Source organism: Pelophylax lessonae (genome assembly GCF_965119305.1).
Source record: "Pelophylax lessonae genome assembly, chromosome: 8".
In the NCBI taxonomy this organism is placed as follows: domain Eukaryota; kingdom Metazoa; phylum Chordata; class Amphibia; order Anura; family Ranidae; genus Pelophylax; species Pelophylax lessonae.
Genome location: NC_138775.1, coordinates 197,788,367 through 197,812,799, shown reverse-complemented (window position 1 = coordinate 197,812,799; position 24,433 = coordinate 197,788,367). Strand labels below are relative to the sequence as shown.

Sequence of the window (24,433 nt, the reverse complement as noted above, 5' to 3'; positions counted from 1 at the left end):
TATATATATATACGCATACTGTACGCTTTCCCCTTTAAGATGGTTCTTTTAGCACTTTCTCTCCTCTTCGCTAGAGATGGCCTTGCGGTTCGCCCGGCGGTCGGTTTGCGGCAAATTTTGCTTGTTCGCTACCCGCCAAATTTGCGAACACATGGCGTCTTTCGCGGTGACCATATTTCTTTACATTGGGGAGAACTTTGAACCTTGACACAGCCGTCAGGTGGAACGGGACAGCCAATCGAAACATTCCAGCACATGGACAGTCCCCCTACCCTATAAATAGACCCGATCTGGCCGCCATTTCACATTCCGCTTTTTGCCAGTGTAGGGAGAGGTCTGCTGTGCTCGTCAGGGAGAGTTTGCTAGACACACATAGCGTTGTGAAGATCCACAAAAGTCCTTTCCAGGGCTGGTATTTTTCGGTATAGGTCTACTAGTATCTTTTGAGCTTAGGGAGAGGTATCCTGTGGTTTCTTTAGGGGCAGTTAGAGATCGGCTGCAGTCACACACAAATCGCTTTGTCAATGTCCACAAAAGTCATTTAAAATGCTCCAATGTCGTTTTAGGGTCTATTACAGCCTCTTTACTATAAGGCCAGGTATCCTGTGGTTGCTTTAGGGGCAGTTAGAGATCGGCTGCAGTCACAAATCGCTCTGTCAATGTCCACAAAAGTCCTTTTCAGGGCTAGTATTTCGGTATAGGTCTAGTATCTTTTGAGCTTAGGGAGAGGTATCCTGTGGTTGCTTTGGGGGCAGTTAGAGATAGGCTGCAGTCACACACAAATCGCTTTGTCAATGTCCACAAAAGTCATTTAAAATGCTCCAATGTCATTTTAGGGTCTATTACAGCCTCTTTACTATAAGGCCAGGTATCCTGTGGTTGCTTTAGGGGCAGTTAAAGATCGGCTGCAGTCACACAGAAATCGCTTTGTCAATGTCCACAAAAGTCATTTAAAATGCTCCAATGTTGTTATAGGGTCTATTACAGTCTCTTTACTATAGGGGCAGGTATCCAGTGGTTGCTTTAGGGGCAGTTAGAGATCGGCTGCAGTCACACACAAATTGCTCTGTTAATGTTCACAAAAGTCATGTAAAGGGCTGCAAATGTTTTGGTATTGCTGTGCAGTGCACTAAAAAGGGGGGGGGGAAATCCACTGTATAAAATACTTTGTAGAAAGCATATTATAGTGGATTAGTACTATTATTGTGCAGCATTGTGACAGGTGTGGTGGTGAGACTGAGCGTTTCTGCAGCAACACTACACACAGTGACAAAAGTACTTATAATGTATTACAGCTGGTGTGATAGACCAATTGCCCCCCCCCAATGCCACATATTCAAGTGGGGTGTTATCTGAGTAAACTTTTTCAAGTGTATTTGTGTCATGCAACAGTATTGCCTAGTTTGCTGAGTGAAGTCTGGTACACACAGCTCCAAACACACTGGCCAATTTTTTGAACTGGTGTGCTACACCAATGCCACATATTGAAGTGGGGTGTTATTTAACAGTATAATTTTCCAAGAGTGTATTTTAGTCCTGAAAAAATTTGGCCTCTTGCTGTGTAAACAGTGCTACACACAGTGACAACAGTTACTGGCCAATTATTTGTAGAACTGGTGTAATAATATTGAAGTGGTGTGTTATCTGAGTAAACTTTTTCAAGTTTATTTGTGTCATGCAACAATATTGCCTAGTTTGCTGAGTGAAGTCTGGTACACACAGCGCCTTACTCACTGGCCAATTTTTTGAACTGGTGTGCTACACCAATGCTCCCCCCGAATGCCACATATTAAAGTGGGGTGTTATCTGAGTAAACTTTTTCAGGTGTATTTGTGTCATGCAACAATATTGCCTAGTTTGCTGAGTGAAGTCTGGTACACACAGCGCAGAAACTCACTGGAACATTTTTTTGAACTGGTGTGCTACATCAATGCCACATATTGAAGTGGGATGTTCTTTGAGAAAGCTTTTTCAAGTGTATTTGTGTAATGCAACAATATTGCCTAGTTTGCTGAGTGAAGTCTGGTACACACAGCGCCTAACTCACTGGCCAATTTTTTGAACTGGTGTGCTACACCAATGCTCCCCCCCAATGCCACATATTAAAGTGGGGTGTTATCTGAGTAAACTTTTTCAAGTGTATTTGTGTCATGCAACAATATTGCCTAGTTTGCTGAGTGAAGTCTGGTACACACAGCGCCTAACTCACTGGCGTACTACACCAATGCTCCCCCCCAATGCCACATATTGAAGTGGGTGTTCTCTGAATAAGCTTTTTCAAGTGTATTTGTGTCCTGCAACAATATTGCCTAGTTTGCTGAGTGAAGTCTGGTACACACAGTGCCTAACTCACTGGCCAATTTTTTGAACTGGTGTGCTACACCAATGCTCCCCCCCAATGCCACATATTGAAGTGGGGTGTTATTTAACAGTATAATTTTCTAAAAGTGTATTTTAGTCCTGCAAAAATTTGGCCTCTTTTGCTGTGTTAACTCTGCTACACACAGTGACAACAGTTACTGGCCAATTATTTGTAGAACTGGCGGACTGATGGACCGGCAGATAGGGAGGAGAGGCAGGCAGAACTTGCATTGCAGAAGAGGTAGAAAGCAGACTACAAATGTATCAGGAGCGAGCCATCAACCATGTACAGTCACATCTGGCGCTCCCAGGACGCCGGCACATGGCTCCGCAGTGTGGGCTTTTATTAATGTGTCCGTTGCTGACAGCAGTGTTACCATCTGCAGCCTTTGCAGTCAACGCATAAGTCGCGGTAAGCCCAACACTCACCTAGGGACCACCGCCTTAAGGAGGCACCTGAAATCCCATCACCAAGCCTAGTGGGAGCAAAACTGTCAGAACCCACAAAGCCACACTCCATGCTCTCACCGTCCAGCCTCTTCTCCTTCTCCTCCCCCTTCTCCTGTCTCCTCACAGTTGTCCAACACGCCACCTTCCATGATGCCGTTGTCACGTTTTTCTGGAAAAAGGCAGGCTTCTGTGGCTCAAATGTTGGAGCGTAAAAAAAGGTGTCCGACAGGTATCCGACTACATCGGGTTAACGGCCGATGTGGACACTCTGAGGAGTGATGAACCCCTGGACTACTGGGTGGGCAGGCTTGACCTCTGGCCAGAGCTTGAACAATTTGCAATGGAACTGTTGCCCCCCGTCCAGTGTCCTGTCCAAAAGGACGTTCAGCGCAGCAGGGGGGGTCGTGATCGATAAGCGCACTCGTCTAGCTCATGACAGTGTAGACTAGTACTAACTCACATTTATAAAAATGAATGAGGCATGGATCTCTGAGGAATTCAACACATGTGACCAACAGACCAGGTTTCATCGAAATTCCTCATGCCAGGCCACAAATATCCGAAAGACCGCCATCCACCCACAACAATTCCTGGTCCTTGGCTTCGCTAAATACAGCGGCATAAAAGGCATTTCATGTCCATTGAATGGCTAATTTTTGCAGCCTATACAGGCCGACACTTACTGTTCTGTGAATGCCTACTGTACCTCTAGCCATCATATACTACGTTCTTTGCTGTCAGTTCAACTGAGCTCATTTTTGGGGCCTAAACAGCCCGCCACCTACTTGTGTATACTGTGAACGCCTACTGTACCTCTAGCCATCATATACTACGTTCTTTACTGTCAGTTCAACCCACGTGAGCTAATTTTTGCGGCCTATACAGCCCGCCACCAACTTGTGTATACTGTGAACGCCTACTGTACCTCTAGCCATCATATACTACGTTCTTTGCTGTCAGTTCAAACAATGTGAGCTAATTTTTTGGAGCCTATCTGAGTATACTTTTACAAGTGTATTTGTGTCCTGCAAAAATATTGCCTCTTTTGCTGAGTGAAGTCTGATACACACAGTGCCAAACTCACTGGCTAATTTTTTGAACAACTGGTGTGATAAACCAGTGGCCCCCCAATACCACATATTGAAGTGGGGTGTTATCTGAGTATACTTTCATAAGTGTATTTGTGTCCTGCAACAATATTGCCTCTTTTGCTGAGTGAAGTCTGATACACACAGTGCCAAACTCACTGGCCAATTTTTTGAACAACTGGTGTGATAGACCAGTGGCCCCCCCAATAGCACATATTGAAGCGGGGTGTTATTTAACAGTATACTTTTCTAAGATTGTATTTTAGTCCTGCAAAAATTTGGCCTCTTTTGCTGTGTTAACTCTGCTACACACAGTGACAACAGTTACTGGCCAATTATTTGTAGAACTGGCGGACTGATGGACCGGCAGATAGGGAGGAGAGGCAGGCAGAACTTGCATTGCAGAAGAGGTAGAAAGCAGACTACAAATGTATCAGGAGCGAGCCATCAACCATGTACAGTCACATCTGGCGCTCCCAGGACGCCGGCACATGGCTCCGCAGTGTGGGCTTTTATTAATGTGTCCGTTGCTGACAGCAGTGTTACCATCTGCAGCCTTTGCAGTCAACGCATAAGTCGCGGTAAGCCCAACACTCACCTAGGGACCACCGCCTTAAGGAGGCACCTGAAATCCCATCACCAAGCCTAGTGGGAGCAAAACTGTCAGAACCCACAAAGCCACACTCCATGCTCTCACCGTCCAGCCTCTTCTCCTTCTCCTCCCCCTTCTCCAGTGGCCCCCCCAATAGCACATATTGAAGCGGGGTGTTATTTAACAGTATACTTTTCTAAGATTGTATTTTAGTCCTGCAAAAATTTGGCCTCTTTTGCTGTGTTAACTGTGCTACACACATTGACAACAGATACTGGCCAATTATTTGTAGAACTGGTGTGATAAACCTGTGGCCCCCCAATACAACAGATTGAAGCGGGGTGTTATCTACACAGACACATGGTCTAGCAAACACGGGCAGGGAAGTTATATCACTTTTACTGCCCACTGGGTGAACCTTCTGACGGCCGTTAAGCATGCAACCCGTGGCACCTGTGTAGATTTAGTTGTACCGCCACGGATTGCAAGCAGGCCTGCCTCTTCTTCTCCTCCTCCTCCATCCTCCCTCTCCTCCTTGGCTGATTCCTCCTCTTCCGCTGCTACTGTCTCTTCTCCTGCGCCGCCCAAGATCCCCATAACCTAATCCACATGCCAGGTGAGACGTTGCCATGCTGTGCTGTGTCTGTTGTGCCTGGAAGCCAAGAGCCACACTGGTCCTGCACTCCTTTCAGCTTTGCGTTCACAGGCAGATCAGTGGCTGACACCTCTGAATTTGTCATTTGGTAAAGTGGTGTGCGACAACGGTGCCAATCTGCTGAGCGCGCTGAAACAGGGCAAAATAACACACGTGCCATGCATGGCACACGTCCTGAACTTGGTGGTGCAGCGATTCGTTGCCAAATACCCTGGGGTCCAGGACATCTTGCGGCAGGCCAGGAAAATCTCGGCCCATTTCCAAAGATCTTACACAGCCATGGCTCGCCTTGCTGAGATTCAGCGGCGACACAACCTGCCCCTCAGGTGTCTTATTTGTGACTGCCCGACGCAATGGAACTCAACGTTGCATATGCTCGATAGGCTGCTCCAGCAGAGATGTGCAGTTAATGACTACCTGTTCGAACTCGGCGGCAGGACAGGTTCTGGGGAGCTTGGGGTTTTTTCACCTCGCCAGTGACTGCTCATGCGGGACGCATGCAGACTTCTGCGGCCATTCGATGAGATCACCAAACTGGTCAGTCATAGCCAGGGCGCCATAAGTGACATCATACCTTACGCCTTCTTTCTGGAGCGTGCATTGCGTCGTGTCATTGATCAAGCCGCCGAGGAGCAGGAGCAGGAAGATCAGGAAGTCGCAATGTTGAATGAATTCCCAGGGGGTGCTACTCCATTTGAGACAAATCAACAGCAGGATTCTGAAGAGGAGTCAGAGGAGGAGGATGGTGCTGGGGGGGATGAGGAGGAGCAAGAAGAGCATGCTTTAAACCTTTCTGGGATCCCTGGTGTTATCTGTGGATGGGGGGAGGAGAACGAGGACATTATCCTGGATGATGAGCTGGAAGCAGGCCATTATACCGCTTCCAGTTTAGTGGGAATGGGGGCCTACATGCTGCAGTGTTTTAAGGGGGACCCCGTATAAAACGAATAAAGGCCAAGGACCATGTACTGGGTGGCAACGTACTTAGACCCCCGGTACAAACACAAAATGGCGGAAATGTTACCACAATCACAGAGGGCGGTCAGAATGCAGCACTTCCAGGCCTTGCTGCAGGAAATGCTGCATTCTGCTTTTCTGTGCGCTGGCAGAGGAATTTCCAGTCACAGAGAGACAGTTGCGGTTAGCAATCCAACAGCGCTTGCAAGAAGAGGGCGGTTGGAAGATGTCTTGATCACTTCAGATACGAGATCCTTCTTTCAGCCGAACCATCGACAGCTGTACTCCCGATCCAGCATGAGGGAACGCCTAGACCGACAGGTGTCTGACTACATTGGGTTAACGGCTGATGTGGACACTCCGAGGAGTGATTAACCCCTGGACTACTGGGTGGGCAGGCTTAACCTCTGGCCAGAGCTTGCACAATTTGCAATGGAAATGGTGGCTTGCCCCCCATCAAGTATCCTGTCCGAAAGGACGTTCAGCGCAGCAGGGGGGATCGTGACCGATAAGCGCACTCACCTAGCTCATGACAGTGTAGACTACCTCACATTTATAAAAATGAATGAGGCATGGATCTCTGAGGAATTCAACACATGTGACCAGCAGACCAGGTTTCATCAAAATTCCTCCAACCACAACAATTCCTGGTCCTTGGCTTCACTACATACAGCGGCATAAAAGGCATTTCATGTCCATTGAATGGCAAATTTTGGGGCCTTTCAGGGCCGACAATTATTTTTTCTGTGAATGCCTAATGTACCTCCAGCCACCAAATACTAAGTTCTTTGCTGTCAGTTCAAACCATGTGAGCTAATTTTTAGAGCCTATACAGGCCGACACTTACGGTTCTGTGTACTGTGAACGCCTACCATACCTCTAGCCATCAAAAACTATGTTTTTTGCTGTCAGTTCAAACCATGTGAGCTAATTTTTGAAGCCTATACAGGCCGACACCTACGGTTCTGTGTACTGTGAATGCCTACCATACCTCTAGCCATCAAAAACTACGATTTTTGCTGTCAGTTCAAACCATGTGAGCTAATTTTTGGAGCCTATACAGGCCGACACTTACGGTTCTGTGTACTGTGAACGCCTACCGTACCTCTAGCCATCAAAAATACATTTTTTGCTGTCAGTTCAAACCATGTGAGCTAATTTTTGAAGCCTATACAGGCTGACACTTGCGGTTCTGTGTACTGTGAACGCCTACCATACCTCTAGCCATCAAAAACTATGTTTTTTGCTGTCAGTTCAAACCATGTGAGCTAATTTTTGCAGCCTATACAGGCCAACACTTACTTCTGTATACTGTGTGAATGCCTAATGTACCTTCAGCCACAGAATACTACGTACTTAGCTGTCAGGTAAACCCATGTGGGCTAATGTTTGGGGCCTGGAATGGGCGACACTTACTTCTGTATCCTGTGAATGCCTAATGTACCTTCAGCCACAGAATACAACGTTCTTAGCTGTCAGGTAAACCCATGTGGGCTATTTTTTGGTGCCTTTTATTGGCGACACTTACTTCTGTTACCTGTGAATGCCTAATGTACCTTCAGCCACAGAATACTACGTTCTTAGCTGTCAGGTAAACGCATGTGGGTTAATTTTTGGGGCCTGGAATGGCCGACACTTCTTTATCCTGTGAATGCCTAATTTTTCAGACTGGAAATGAAAAACAATGGGTCTGTAAAGGTTCCGCCAAATTGTGGAATGCATGCGGACCCATTTTACAGATGTGTGAATGGACCCTATATGTATTAGACAATGTATTTACCGGCTGCTGTCAGTTCTGGCTAATTTATGAATGAAAAAAAATATATATTTTTTGCTGTAAAAAAAAAAAAAAATTTAGGGCAACTTTTTCAATTGCAATACTTCTGTTATGACATTGTCCATGTGCTGGGACTATTTGTGCACAGCTAGTACGTCTTTTGTGGCTGCAAATATGACCTAAAGGTTTTTAAAAGTCCGCCTCCCATTAAAGTCAATGGGGCCCGCCGCAAACTCGCGGTTCGCGGACTTTTGAGAAACTTTGCGGCTGGCGTTCGCGAACCGCCTGGCCGATGTTCGTCCATCACTACTCTCCGCCTCCGCTAATCCACATAAAGGAAACAGACTTGATAGTGTTTTATCATTCTTTAACTTTATTCACTCACTCCCATAAAAAAAAAATATATATATATATATACACAGTATCTCACAAAAGTGAGTACACCCTTCACATTTTTGTAAATATTTTATTATATCTTTTCATGTGACAACAATGAACAAATGATACTTTGCTACAATGTAAAGTAGTGAGTGTACAGTTTGTATAACAGTGCATATTTGGTGTCCCCTCAAAATACCTCAACATTAATGTCTAAACTGCTGACAACAAAAGTGAGTACACCCCTAAGTGACTATGTCCAAATTGGGCCCAATTAGCCATTTTCCCTCTCGGTGTCATGTGACTTGTTAGTGTTACAAGGTCTCAGGTGTGAATGGGGAGCAGGTGTGTTAAATTTAGTGTTATCGATTTCTGGACTGCTGTGCTGGCCTGTATTGAGGAGGTGGCAACGGTACCGGTTCCTAGAACTGTGGATGTTTGCCTGCTGGGGTTAGTTGATGGGTTGGTTCACACTAGGGCCCTCCGCACCGCTCCGTTATTGAGCTTGCTGCTCTTTTATGCTCATAAGGCCCTGCTCCTACACTGGAAAAGACCGTTAGCTCCAACCGTCCTCTTTTGGAAGGGTCTGGTGAATAAGGTGACTCCCCTCTATAAGGCTACATATCTGAATAGGGGTTGCCCGCGCAAGTTTGATAAAGTCTGAAGGCTATGGCTGGACTCCCCGGCCTCGACCTCTGCCATAGTTAGAAATATAATTTAACCCTTTGATTACCAGTAACACACACATACACCTCCATTAGTAGTATAGTATCTGAACGGATCAATATCTTTGATCTGATCAGAACTATATTAGTGTTCCCAATAGTTTAGGGTTCCCAAAATGCAGCATTAGCAGAATCGGCCACGACACCGTCCAGCACCTGCGTTTAGCCCCTCCGCCCAGCCCACCCCACGCCACCCAGGCAAGTGCAGTAATCAATAGATTCCGAAAACACATCACACAAACCCGCAGCGTTAGCAGAGTCAGGCCTCATCCCTGCTAGCACTAGCAGATTTTTTTTGTAGCATTTCAAATAGTCCTCGACAACCATGTGCTTTTTTACCTGTGAGTCACACTAGTGTACCTGTAAATTTAGTGGCAAAAATGTCAAAACGGAGGTACACTAGTGAAGAGGCCTACAGGATACTGACCATGTCAGATGAGAGCGATGGGGAAGCCTCACTGGCAGAATCAGGGTCAGTATACGAACCTGTAGACAGCAGTGGCTTCCTGACAGATAGCTCCGATGACAGAGGGGTCCCTGCTAAGGTCAGGTATAGCTGACCCCGTTCTGAAGTTGCTGAGGTGCAGAGATCGGAGGGTGCTCGTATGCAGCAGTGAGGGTTCTAGTGCCACTCAAACTTCTGGTGAACTGGCAAGCACCAGCGGCCTAGTACACCCTGATCCTAGACATACCAGCACTGCAGTAACACTTGGTGATGTGACGAGTCCCATAAGTGCAGTTGAAGCTGGTGCAGTGGCTAGCATAAGTAGTGGCCCACAGCCACCAAAAATTTGAAGACAGGCCCGTAGAGCTCATAGTGTCCTCCCTGATGCGCTGGCATATCCTAATTGGCAGCCCCCAGATTCTACAATGCCTGTATTTCCCCCATTCCCTGCCCAACCCAGAATTCAGGTGGAAACAGCCAATTTTAATTCCCTTGACTTTTACGAGCTGTTTTTCACAGATCTTTACAGATCTTTTGTGGACCAAATCAATTTATATGCTGGTCAATTAATGGCCGCCAATCCAAATTCGCCCCTTGCCAGAGAATTCGGCTAGAAACCTATAACGGTTTCCGATTTTAAAACTTTTCTGGGCCTTTCCCTCAACATGGGCATAACTAAAAGGAGTGAACTGCGGTCATATTGGTCCACTCAACCAGTCCTCCATATGCGCGTGTTCTAAGCTGCCATGGCCAGGGAGAGATAAGAGCAAATTCTGCGGTTCATGCACTTCAGTGACAATGAACTCTGTCGTCCTCGGGGAGACCCTGGATATGACAGGCTCCACAAAATTTGGCCCCTTGTAAACCAATTCAATCAGCAGTTTACAGCCTTGTTTACCCCCCAACAAGTTGTCTGCATTGACAAGCCCCTGATTAAGTTTTCTGGCCACCTTGCTATCAAGCAGTTTATCCCCAGCAAGCGTGCCAGATCCGGGGTCAAGCTGTATAAGCTGTGTGACAGGGCCACAGGCTATACAGTTAGTTTTCATGTTTACCAACGTAAACGGAAAAGATAGCACTGTGAAGCCCCCCAACCACCCAGACTACATAGGGAGCAGTGGCAAGATTGTGTGGGACTTGGTGTCACCCTTATTCGGAAAGGGGTACCATTTGTACATGGACAATTTTTACTCAAGCGTGCCACTTTTTAGTCATCTTCTTCAATTTCAAATTGGCGCATGTGGCACCGTGCGACCTAATCGCCGGGGCTTCCCCAACGGCTTGTAGATTCCCATCTTAGACGGAGGGAGAGAGCCTGCTTGAAAACTGACAAATTGCTTGCAATGAAGTGGAGGGATACACGGAATGTTTTCGTTCTGTCCTCCATTCACGCAGATACGACGGTCCAAATTTCTACAGCAACTGGTGTTTTGGAGAAGCCCCTCTGTGTCCATGACTACAACCTTAATATGGGAGGGGTGGACCTCAATGACCAGCTTTTGTTGCCGTACTTAGTTGCCCGTAAAGCCAGACACTGGTACAAACAAGTGTCTGTTTATTTATTTCAATTGGCTTTGCTGAACGCTTTTGTGCTATACAAAGCGTCAGGACGAAATGGATCCTTCCTACAATTCCAGGTTGAGATCATCAGTGCCTACCTGTATCCAGGAGTTGCTCAGGCCCAACTTCCCCTACCAGATGCAGTAAACCGGCTGCATGAGAGGCATTTTTTTTATGCCATCCCGAGTACCCCTACCCAAAGACGCCCCCAAAAAATATGTCTTGTCTGTAGCAGGCACAGATTTAGGTGTGACACCCATTGTTGTTGTCCCACCTGTCCTTACCAACCTGGTCTCTGCATCGGGGAATGTTTCAAATGCTACCACACACTAGTGGAATATTAGCGTAGGGTACAGCACGGCACAGTCTAGGGCACACTTACACAGGATCTCGAAAGATGTTCGATGGCTATCGTCATTTTGAGAGACCCTAAGCTGGGATGTTACAGTTGAAGAAAAAAAAGTGTAAAAAAAAAAAAAAGTTACAAAATAAATTACAAAAAAAAAAACCATAAAATAAAAAAGCCAAATATAGTTGTCGTTTGAGTTATTTTTCTGTTCTTACTCTGCTCTTCAACTTCTACTCTTTCTACTTTTACTGTACTTTGTTACTGTTTTTCATTGGTAACCATGTGTTACACCCATCAGCTGCCACACTGATTTATATATATTCTGACACAAACAGCATGTGCGCTCAGCATATATGGAAATCTATGATGGCAGCACTGTAGGAGGTGATTTCACCACCCCAGTTAAAAAAAAATAAAAAATAGGTATACATGGCGTTCGTCATGTATACCCATCATTAGAAAGTGGGTTGGATGTTTTGGGCAGATAATGATGGGTATACTACACATTTTCTGGCAGAGATTTTTTCATCCACAGGCTGCATGAAAAAAAAAAAAAAAAAAACATACAATATATGCCAAAGAAGCAGTGGTTATTCCAGGATGATGCCTGCAGATTTAGGCATCATCTTGGTATTGTTCTTTACAGCCAGCGGTCGGCTTACATGTAAAAGCGATCCTAGCAGATAATTAGCCGCTAGACTGCTTTTACAAAAACAGTGGGAGGGGACTCCCCCCCACCGCCTTCCGTGGTTTTTCTCGGGCTCTCCTGTCCCACCGGGTAACCAGAGAGTGCAGCCGGTGGTTCAATTATCTAACCATAGAGCTGATTGGAGACGAGAATGGCTCCAATCATCTCTACGGCCTAAGATACCGGAAGCTACGAGCATTTCATGACTTTGGTTTGGCCAGAAATAAACAGCGCCATTGGGAAATTGGGAAAGCATCTTATCACACCAATCTTGGTGTGGTCAGATGCTTTAAGGTCAGAGGAGAGATCTAGAGTCTAAAAGACCCCAGTTTTTTTTTTTTTTTAAAGAGTACCTGTCACTACAGATTGCTATCATAGGGGATATTTAAATTCACTGTGATAATAAAAATGATTTAAAAAAAAAAAAATTAAAGGGAAGGGAAGGTGTCAAAATAACATAAAAAAGCAAAATAAATAAAAAAAACAAAAACAAAAAAAACTTCAAACACCCCTTTCCCCCGTGCTTGCGCACAATTGCAGCATGCATGTGAGGTATCGCCACGAACAGCAGGTTGAGGGCAGTAATTCTTGCAGTAGACCTCCTCTGTAAGTCCAAAGTGGTAAAACCGTGAAGACTTTTAAAGGCTTTTAAAAATGTACGTATTTTTTTGCCGCTGCACAGGCGTGTGCAATTTTAAAGCATGTCATATTTGGTATCTATGTCCTCGGCATAAGATAATCTTTTACATTTTACCAAACAATTAGGAATTATTTAGTATTTGTGCATTCAATTTTAAAAAAAGTGTTTTTTTTTGCAAAAATGGCGTTTGGAAAATCTGTGCGCAAATACAGTGTGACGAAAAAAATTGCAACATCCACCATTTTGTTCTGTAGGGCTTCTGCTTTAAAAAAATATATAATTTTTGGGGGTTCAAAGTAATTTTCTAGTAAAAAAAAAAAAGTTTTCATGTAAACAAAAAGTCACAGAAAAGGCTTTGGTTTTCAAGTGGTTAGAAGAGTGGGTGATGTGTGGTAAGATTGAGCATAAAATGCCAGGACAGTTCACCCCCCAAATTACCCCTTTTTGGAAAGTAGACACCCAAAGCTATTTGCTGAGAGACATATTGAGTCCATGGAGTATTTTACATTTTGCCCTAAGTTTCAGGAAAATAACAATTTGTTTTTTTTTGGGTTTTTTTACACAAAGTTGTCACTAAATGATATATTGCTCACGCATGCCATGGGTATATGTGAAATGACACCCCAAAATACATTCTCCTGCTTCTCCTGAGTACAGGGATACCACATGTGTGAGACTTTTGGGAGCCTAGCTGTGTACGGGACCCAGACAACCAATCACCACCTTCAGGTTTTCTAATGGCGTAAATTGCTTATTTTACTTCCTCACTACCTGTCACAGTTTCGGAGGCCCTGAAATTTCAAGATAGCACAAAACCCCCCAAAATGACCTCATTTTGCAAAGTAGAAACTCCAAGCTATTTGCTGAGAGGCATGGTAAGTCCATGGAATATTTTGCCACAAGTTCTGGGAAAATATTATTATTTTTTTCGCAGCTGCACACTCTAGGAGCTGCGCCTGAGTAGCCAATGCAGAAGAACATACCAACATGTCCACCTGCATTGACGCTGATCCTGTCCCGCTGTTTATGTACATGAGCAGGATGGGAAGGGCGTAAATAATGCCTGAAGAATGGTTAAATGCACACTTGGTATTTTAGCCAATAAATGGGGGATTTTTGTAGTTTTCTCTGCAACTATCTGTGTCTGTCCCAATGCTGTGTGTATCACTTCCGTTTTTGGAATGCATGCTGGAGGGCTCAGCGGCGGTTCCGGTTTCTGTTCTGAGATCTCGCTTTCTGTATAGATGTAAGTGCATTACCTTTATTTACTATTCATCTGAATAAATGTATTACACTGTGAGGGGCTTTCCCCCTTTCTTTTGATGGCCCTGCTGTATACTTTCTACTTCCACAAGAGGATAAAAGGGGAGATTGGTGTATAAACAAAATTGGTGGGGGACCCAGTGAGTGGTACATCCTTTACTTGAGCACAGTTTGACTGTCTTGTTGTGTGTATATTGAGGGCACAGTGGAATGGAATTTTTTTTCTAGAGGGCAGGGGATTTGGAGCTTTCATTCTAATTTTTTTTTCCAATAGCAAACATGTTATACTGGTTTGGCACCAAGCAGCCCTGATCCTCTTCATTTTGGGTTCCCTGCCGGTGGTCCCGGCTCCTCCCCTCTGCCGAGTGACCCCAAAAGAAAGCCTCTTTCGATGGGGGCTCCCGTGCCAAGCTCCTGTGAATGGGAGTGTGGCTCGGCCCCACCCTCTGATCACTCCTCATTGTCTGTGGTTGACATCTGAAGGCCCCAACTCCTGCTGCTGTGTGAGCCAATGAGGAGAGAGAAAGAACCGGGACAACCACTGCTCTCATGCACATCGTAGGATTGAGATGGGGCTCAGGTTAGTATTGGGGGGGGGCTGGGGGAAGGAGCTGCACCAAGAAGGTTTTTTACCTTAATCCATAGAATGCATTAGGGTAAAAAAAGTGTCTTTAGAACCACTTTCAGTCGGTGGTGAGTACTAATAGCACGTGAACATATAATTTTACATATTTTGAGTAGTAGATAACATATATTTATGTAGGGTTTTGAGTAACATATACACATTGGTATATCTGATTATGATTATATATAATTATGTATTCAATAAATAAAATAGGGTCAAAGACACTATTTTAGCCCCACCACCATTTTTTTCCCCTATATGTTCCTTTCTCTCTATATATGTTCTCATAGTGCCCATTTTATATTTTTCCTCTCTGATTTAAGGAAACATACAGTTATATGTTGAGTCTCTCTTCCTCCGCTTGTTGGTCCCCCAACTCATTCTCGGAACCTAGTTATAGATTGCATGACACTTTTTTTGTCTCTCCTAAACATTTGTTTTCCCACTTCAGGTTGTGGTTCTGTTTGTGAGAATTGGGACATTTTAGTCCACATGTTAACTGGTCAGGTTGCTTTTTATTTCCTGACCCCCCTGTTCTCCATCTATCCCTTAGGGCATTGTTTTGTTTAATTTGTTATTTTAGAAGGTCTGTTTCTTATATTCAAATCCTCATTTTTGGACTGAACATACTAATGATGTACAGGTATATAAAAATTATCGGCTTTATTATAAATATTGGTAGAATTGCCATAATTACTGGAATCCTCCAATATAGTTGTTGTCACAGTGGAGTTATCTGTAGTTTTGGAGTAACATCTCCCATCCAATTTTCCCTTTTTTTATTTTTTGTTTGTATGAGCTTATTTAACAGTGTAAATTTGCTGTCCTCTCAAAATAACTCGACACAGTCATTAATGTCTAAACCACTCGCAACAAACGTGAGTACACCCCTAAGTCAAAATGTCCAAATTGGGCCCAAAGTGTCAATATTTGTGTGTCCACCATTATTTTCCAGCACTGCCTTAACCCTCTTGGAGTTCACCAGAGCTTCAAAGGTTGCAACGGGAGTCCTCTTCCACTCCTCCATGACGACATCACTGAGCTGGTGGATGTTAGAGACCTTGCGCTCCTCCACCGTCTGTTTGAGGATGCCCCACAGATGCTTAATAGGGTTTATGTCTGGAGACATGCCTGGCCAGTCCATCAGCTTTACCCTCAGCTCCTTTAGCAAGGCAGTGGTGGTCTTGGAGGTGTGATTGGGGACATTATCATGTTGGAATTTTGCCCTGCGGTCCAGTCTCTGAAGGAAGTGGATCATGTTCTGCTTCAGTATGTCACAGTACATGTTGGCATTCATGGTTCCCTCAATGAACTGTAGCTCCCTAGTGCCATCAGCACTAATGCAGCTCCAGACCATGACACTTCCACTACTGTAGGCAAGACACACTTGTCTTAGTACTCCTCACCTGGTTGCTGCCACACACGCTTGACATCATCTAAACCAAATAAGTTTACCTTAGTCTCATCAGACCTCAGGACATGGTTCCAGTAATCCATGTCTTTAGTCTGCTTGTCTTCAGCAAACTGTTTGAGGGCTTTCTTGTGTATCATCTTTAGAAGAGGCTTCCTTCTGGGACGACAGCCATACAGACCAATTTGACGCAGTGTGCAACGTATGGTCTGAGCACTGACAGGCTGGCCCCCCACCCCTTCAACCTTGGTAGCAATGCTGGCAGCACTCAGACGTCTATTTCCCAAAGACAACTTCTGGATATGACGCTGAGCACGTGCATTCAACTTCTTTGGTCGACAATGGCGAGGCCTTTTCTGAGTGGAACCTGTCCAGTTAAACCGCTGTATGGTCTTGGCCACCGTGCTGCAGCTCAGTTTCAGGGTCTTCTTATAGCCTAGGCCATCTTTATGTAGAGCAACAATTCTTTTTTTCAGATCCTCGGAGAGTTCTTTGCCATGAGGTGCCATGTTGAACTTCCAGTGACCAGTATGAGAGTGAGAGCGATAACACCAAATTTACCACACCTGCTTTCAATTCACACCTTGTAACACTAACGACTCACATGACACCAGGGAGGGAAAATGGCTAATTGGGCCAAATGTGGACATTTTCACTTATGGGGTGTACTCACTTTTGTTGCCAGCAGTTTTGACATTAATGGCTGTGTGTTAAAATATTTTGGGGGGCCAGCAAATTTACACTGTTATACAAGCTGTACACTCACTACTTTACATTGCAGCAAAGTGTAATTTCTTCAGCGTTGTCGCATGAAAAGATATAATAAAATATTTACAAAAATGTGAGGGGTGTACTCACTTTTGTGAGATATTGTGTATATATATATATATATATATAAATAATGTGAGACTCGCATCAGGTGTAGAGCGTTTAAAGGACACCGCCACTCGCTTTTTCAGGTCATTATTAAAAGCCCAGCACACACCTGACCAATTAGTTTGCTGGCTATACTGAATAGCTGGACCCAGGATTGGAGATTTCATCCCACCCGGATCACTTAGAAATCTCCAGGCTCCAGGTCCCAAACTGGACTTTTGAAACACTGAGGAAACTGAAAAGCCAGTTTCCTCTTCATGTTACAAGCTATTTGGAGCCCCTCAACCTGCTTGGTTGAGAATTCTGGGTCACGTTCACTTTTTAGACCCTGGCAGGGCAATGCTCTGCCACATATCCTCCCCCCCTGTTTCGTCCCCGGAGAAGGTGTAACACACCAGCCTACCTTCAACAACTTGGCACTTCTGTGCCAGCTATCACCTACAAGGGTCAAACCCAGTCTTATCGGGTGACTTTCCCTATGACCCCCTGGGTCCTAGAAAGATACCCCTGTGACTTTTTACGAGTGCGCTTCCAAAAGCCCCATCTGCCTATTTTCCTTGGGGCCACACTAGTCCTTTTACCATCAGGGAGTTTACAAGTCTTGGTACCTTTTATACCCCTAGGCTGACTACTACCCTTTAGGTGTAGGGTACCTTTAAAGTTACAAGGCGCTCCCTTGATTTCCTCTGGACCAACCCTTCTCGCTTGGTGTAATTTTGCAGGGGTCACACTTTTAAACACTTCAGTAATAGGCATGGGCTCTTTTATTTTGGGATTAAACTCTTTCAATGACACCTTGTTAAGCTTTGGGCCAGTGTCCTCAACCTTTTACTCTTATAACTTGGGAGGTTCCTGGACCTCTGGAAATCTTTCCCAGAATTACCCTCCTGAACCTGTAGGGGGGCCTGATTCTCCTGCACCTATTTCCTCTTCTGTGTTGGTCATACTACTATTTATCCTCCTGTTTTTTCTAAGATTAGCAGCAACCATGTCACCTTGACCTTCAGGTCTACCCTTATTTTTATTGACACCCATGGTAACCAAAACATTTACCAGTGCGTTGCACTTTCCTCATTGTCAAAACCATCAACACATTTATCATAACTAACTTTAGTGTTGGCAGGGCAGTGTCTGGAGAGCAATTGCACAGAGCAGAGTGATCGCATTCCACAGCAACATCAATATCCACCAACTCCACTGGCACATGACCCTCTTCCAGCAACTGTTCTGACACCAAATCATCATTGCATATATTCACTTTTGGGTTGACCACCCCTACCACATCACATATACTTGTGCCCTCTGGTACTTCCTCCCAGAATTCTGTCTTGTCCAGCAGTACTCCAGGTTGACTCTCATACAGAACAATATTAGGAGGCAATCTGGCAATGCACTGTGAGACAATTTTCAACATGACCAACCAGAAAGGCTTTACTTAACACGCATATTGGCCACCTTTGTCCAGTACAGCCTGTAATACCCAGCTCCAATTAGCGGTACTCCGCAGTACCAGCTCTCCCGAACGTGGACGAGACAGTGAAGTATACACTGGCTGTACCAGGGGTTCCTCCCCACTGGAGGTATCCAATACAACAATCTGGGGCTCTCCCAGAACGCAGCCAGGTGCGGGATTCACCACAAAACTCTCAGAGTCAATGATCTGTTCCAGGTCTTCTCTATGAATATCAGCTTGGTATATTCCTCCACTAACTTTTTTATAGGTTATGGGCAAAATTCCTGCTGTGCTTTAATCCTCATTGGTACCTTCTATATAGAGAGGGCCATCATCTGCAACGGCAGCAAGCGAGCCCTTGTCCAAAAGCTGCTCTGCAGTCCCTCCATTTAACACAGCAGAAATTGTGTCCATCTCACTATTACTTTTAGATATTTCTTTCCACCATGCTAATACCCTTATGACCATACTATCCCAGTCTGCCCTGTTTGTTCTCCAATCCACAGCACTCCGCATCACTGCTCCATCTACCAAAGCAGACACAGGACAGAGTGGCTCAGCAGCAGACACATTGCACATGTCACTTTTGTTCAAATTAAACTCTGGCAATACATTTTTAAACATAGGCTGCAATACCATATTTTTACCACCTTGCTCTGGTGGCGCTTCATTAAACTCATGAAGACTCTTTGTTGTCAGCTGTGACAGACCACATTAACCCATTATCATCACAAGTAAATTCAGACATTTTAGTTTTATCCTTCCCCATATTCTCATCACCAAGGTCAAGTACCCTCTTATCCATCAGAGCGGCACCACAGTTGTCCCAGGCAACCTCTGGCTCCAACACAGAGAGCTCCCTGGAGATTTCTAGGGACACCTCTGCAGCCTTATATACTGTTGCTAGGAGGAATAGCATATCCTGCCTAGCAATCACCCCTACCTCATTAAACTCTGAACCTTTTTCAGCTGACACAGTAGCAATGTTTTTATCTCTAGTGAGCTGCAATAGCCCATTAGAAAAATGATCATCAACTTTAGCTAACACATTAGCAGTTTTACACATCACATTGTCACATTTATTTTTAACACTTGCCTCCCCGATGGACAGGGCACTGCAGCAAGGCAAGTCCTTTTCTGCACCAACAGTGGATCTCCCAGTTGGGATCACATCCACTCCAGTGTGAGCACTCACACGGTCAGTCTTTCTCATGACTTCAACAGGAACAGTCTAAAGCCCCGTACACACGCGTCGAAAATTGGCAGGGAATTTTCATCCGACGACCGATCTGCCGATTTTCGGCTTGTTAGTATGATGCTTCCGACAACCAACTCCGACTTTTCGGCCGAAAAAAATCTGGTGTGCAGACTATAAAATTTTTTTTGGCCGTCAACACAACGGCCGATTTTCGTGCAGTCAGTACAGATTTAGACAGGGAAAAATCTGATGAGAAAGTCTGGGCATGCTCAGTGAAGAAAGAACACAAAGAAAGCAACCCAACACATGACATCACTTCTGAAGTAGAATTTTGTTGGGCGAGAAAATTCGTGTGCAGTCTAGGCACATTCAAACCAACAAAACACAACTCCAGACAAAAGACGGACGATCGGTCGGCTGATAATCGTTGCGTGTGTACGGGGCTTTACCCATCAGTGTAACAGGTCTTGCCATGTTCACTTGAGTACGTTGACTTCCTTCTGCTGCACTTCTACTGGCGAACTCCCTCTGGTGGCCATGGGATGAAACTACAGCAGGCATCTCCGGCTGTTCAGCACCCCCTGCAGGCACAACAGAAATTTCCCCTCTGTTGCCAACATTTTTAAACAGGAGTCTGGGCTTACAGACAACGACTTTTGCACAGCAACATCATCTCCAACAGTATTCCAAAATGTAGGACAAGAAAAAATGCCATGCCCAAGTTGACCACATTCCAGGCATGGTATTTGGCGACATTCTCCTGTTGCTAAGGGAGACGCCACTCTCCCAACATGCCAAAACTCACGTGCATCTCTATGGGGATGGTGGGCCACCTCTTCTCTGTAGCTCCTCCTTCCGATTTGCACATTTTTCTCCCGTTGCTATGGGAGATAGCGCTCTCTCAGCTGCACTTTGCTGGCTCTCCCAAACACGATGACTTCTCTCTCCACGCAGCATCGTTTTCAACTTGCCATAATCCTCTGCAGGCAATCTCTTTCTCATGCGGTCCACAGCCTTGACATCACAGGCGTTACTATGGGCAACCACACTCCTTTCAAACTTCTGGTAAGCCCGTTGCTCACTCACAGATACAGACCTTTGCTTTGCTTGATAAGTTTGCACTGGAGTCTGAGACAAAGGGCACTCTGAGACAGCATGTCCCCATTCACTGCACCGCAAACAGCGCTCTTCCCTCCATATCTTATCCAGACTTCCCACACTGCATCCTCTTTCCAGCTGAGAACACTACATCTCCATAACTGGTCCATTTGCACCAGTGTTGCTAGGGACAACAGCTTTTCTCCTCAGCAGACTCTGTTCAGGCATGTATGGGGCTCGTTCAGGCGGTAACAACCCCTCCAGCCAAAGAGCTCTGTCTCTCATCTCAGCCATCTTTGCTTCTTTTTCGAGTTTTGAACGACCCATCTTCAGTCACTCCACAACAGTTTCTTTTTTTTTTTCCGCAGTCCAGCAAAAAAGAATTAGAACACTGTCTCTTTAAAGCAAGTAGCTTTTCTCTTGCAGGTTCTGCTCACCTGCACACACAGATTGTGCAGTCTCATGCACCAAACACAGTTCATATAACAGATGAACTTACTTATTTGCAGGGATCTCCACTTCTGCCCAATGCATTCCTCCACCATATGTGAGACTCGCATCAGGTGTAGAGCGTTTAAAGGTCATCGCCACTCGCTTTTTCTTTCTTTTAAGGGCTTTCCTTGTCCATGTTTATTAAAGGAAAGTTCATCAAGGAGAAAAAAATAACAGGTTTTCCCTCGCAGGGGTTTCAGCATTTCAGTCCTTGCTGCACAGACTCCCACATGGAGCCCTTCTGACTGCTGGGCCAGACCTCCTGTCTGCCGGGGTGGATCCATGAACCATGGTCAGGTCATTTTTAAAAGCCCAGCACACACCTGACCACCCCACAGATTTTCAATCAGATTCAGGTCTGGGCTCTGGCTGGGCCATTCCAAAAGTTTAATCTTCTTCTGGTGAAGCCATTCCTTTGTTGATTTGTATGTATGCTTTGGTTCAAAGTCATTCTGAAAGATGAAGTTCCTCTTCATGTTCAGCTTTCTAGCAGAAGCCTGAAGGATTTGTGTCAATATTGACTGGTATTTGGAACTGTTCATAATTCCCTCTACCTTGACGAAGACCCCTGTTCCAGCTAAAGAAAAACAGCCCCAAAACATGATGCTGCCACCATCATGCTTCACTGTGGGTATGGTGTTCTTTTGGTGATGTGCAGTGTTGTTTTTGCGCCAAACATATCTTTTGGAATTTTGGCCAAAAAGTTTAATCCTGGTTTCATCAGACCATAACACATTTTCCCTCATACTTTCGGGAGACTTTAGATTGGGTGTTTTTCATAGTAAGAAAAGGTTTACGTCTTGTTTGTACGTTAATTTTATGCTACCCAAAGAACATGTTTAAGAACAACAGAAGCTATGTGTAAAGTGCAATTCAAAATATCCAAGATGCTGGCTTACATTTCAAAGATGTATTTATCACAAGCTACACATCATGTAAATGGCATAAAAGTCACACAAAAACAGAAGACAGAAGCTTATATTTAATTTGGCATTCCAATTTGAAATACCATACTATCGATAATGAATCCTTCTCATTTGCCCCCCTACAATCCATCTTCAATTTACCATCATCAGAATTTTCACGTTACTTGTTAATTAAGAACTTTTTTCGGAAATATCATTCCCTAACCCTTCAGACCCCCTATTCACAATTTGAACAAATCTGTATATCACCACCGAGAGACAAAGGTCTGATTTCCCTTATATACCGTTACTTAAACTAATTCTCTTTCCCAGAAAACTCAAAACCTATGCTCCAATGGGAAACTGACTTGGACTGCTCCTTTTCAAATGAAGACTGGGTCATTATGATTAATAATCTGTTTAAATATTCCCGCTCTGCATCTATAAGGAAAACTGCTGTTAAACTACATGCCAGATGATACAGGACCCCTTCTATGGTACACTCCTTCTACCTATCTGTTTCTCCTTGCTGCTTCAGGGGGTGTCCGGATAATGGCACTTTAGTCCATATCTTTTGAAGCTTCAAATTTTTACACCCTCTTTGGCAGCAAGCTTCTGCAAAAGCTTCTCAGTTAGCAGGCAATGCAATCTCCCAAATGTGCCTTTTATTATTATGTAAAGGTAAATTGACTATACTTTACATTTCCCTGAAGAAGCACTAAGGGTTGACCAATCGCAGTGGAAGATGCTCCAAATTTCATCCCAAGCTCTGCTCATTGTCACTTTATTATCTGTGGAACAGATTAATTAGCTGGGGCCTGTTCCCCACCCCACATCTGAGGGCCTCCACATTTATTGAGGAGACTGTGAGAGACAGGTGTGCTCTGGCCACTTAGCTGCAGCCAAACTTTTTCTACAGCATAAGTGCACAGAGGGCAGTTATATATGATACTAAAGACTAGTGTGCCACAATGCATGCTGGCAGATGTTATCATGCACCTTCATAAAGGCTAAACAAAATGCTGCATTGCACCAAAAAACATGCAGAACCACTTTTTGAACAACACAATACACTGCAATGCATAAATGCAAACAAAACCATAGAAATGGATTGATTAATACAATGCATGCATTACAAGATGTTGTAAAGCACAAGTATAAATGGGCACTTAATGTTTTAGATATAGAGTGAGGCTTAAAGTATAACTAAAGTTAAAACTTATTTTAGTTTTGAATAGTGTGGAGAGGGATTAGAACACCTGTCAAGTTTATTGCTGTCTGTGTATTTTAGAGAGATTCATCCTTTCTATTTGTGCTGTTTATTGTTATCTTATCACCAAGCATGAAGGCGAAAGAAAATCCGAAAATTGTGGGTTGTCACCAGAACAGGAGTAGAAGTGAACTGTTCCACCGGAGACACTAGTTCTCGTAACCTTGGTGACAACCAGGGATTCCCCCACTTAAGAGAATTTTCCTCTCACTTCCTGTTTTTGCTGTGGGACAGGAAGTGAAGGTAAATCTCCCCTATAGCACAGAAACCAAAAAAAAACTAACAGTAGTTATAACTAGGTTTGAGCGAACCCAGACTGTATTGTTCGTGTTCGTACCGGACTTTTGGGTATTCGGTACTCGGACACGGACATTTCACTGTATGTTCGGGTACTGTCTGTTGTTCGGTAACGTTATTTGATGTTTTGGCGCGGTTTTAATGGCTCGCTTTCAACAGGTGCAAGGCAGCCAATCAGCAAGCGTTTAACTAGTGTGCCATAGAAGCCATCACAGCCATGTCTACTAATGGCATGGCTGTGATAGGCCAGTGCAGCATGTGACCCAGACTCTATATAAGCTGGAGTCACACAGCGCCGCGCTTCACTCTGCTATAACTACTGTAGGGAGAAGTTCCTGACTGCTGCTGAGGGAGAGATAGGAGTAAACTGTAGGGCAAGGCTGGAGAGATTGCTTGTAGGGAAAGCATAGGAGGAACAATCTGCTTTATCATACAGCGATCTACATTGATTTGATTGTGTGGGGTGCAGTGCACAATGTTTTTGCCCGGAGGGAGAGATAGGAGTTTACTGTAGGGCCAGGCTGGAGAGATTGCTTGTAGGGAAAGCATAGGATAGGAACAATCTGCTTTAATCAGACAGCGATCTACATTGATTGTATTGTGTGGGGGTGCAGTGAACGATCTTTATGCCCTGATCTGAGCCAAGTGAGGAGGAGAAAGGAGAAACAAAAAAATTGTATCAGTCTGTTAGGCGTGCGGTGCTGCACATTTCATGCAAGCTCAGTGCATATGTGTGTGCTTAATCTGCATTTAAAAAAGAAAAAACATTTTTTCATTCATATTTAACTTTAAAGACTGTATGTCAGACAGACATTGCTTTTCTAACATGCTCTTCAAAAAGCACCAATGTGAGGGGAAAAAAATTATTTTTCAGTTTTTC

At 44.5% G+C, this 24,433-nt stretch overlaps 1 protein-coding gene across 1 annotated transcript in view; it reads right to left on the bottom strand.

The window, feature by feature from the left end:
• The window catches only part of HFM1 (helicase for meiosis 1), a gene marked incomplete at its 5' end in the record, with an annotated part of 582,583 nt that overhangs the window by 147,233 nt on the left and 410,917 nt on the right, over positions 1-24,433 (bottom strand). Inside the window, 3 exons of the mRNA XM_082266347.1 lie at positions 17,894-18,233; positions 18,930-18,992; positions 19,087-19,334. Of these exons, the coding sequence (XP_082122473.1) occupies positions 17,894-18,233; positions 18,930-18,992; positions 19,087-19,334 (651 nt within the window). The remainder of the gene's footprint in view (positions 1-17,893; positions 18,234-18,929; positions 18,993-19,086; positions 19,335-24,433) is intronic.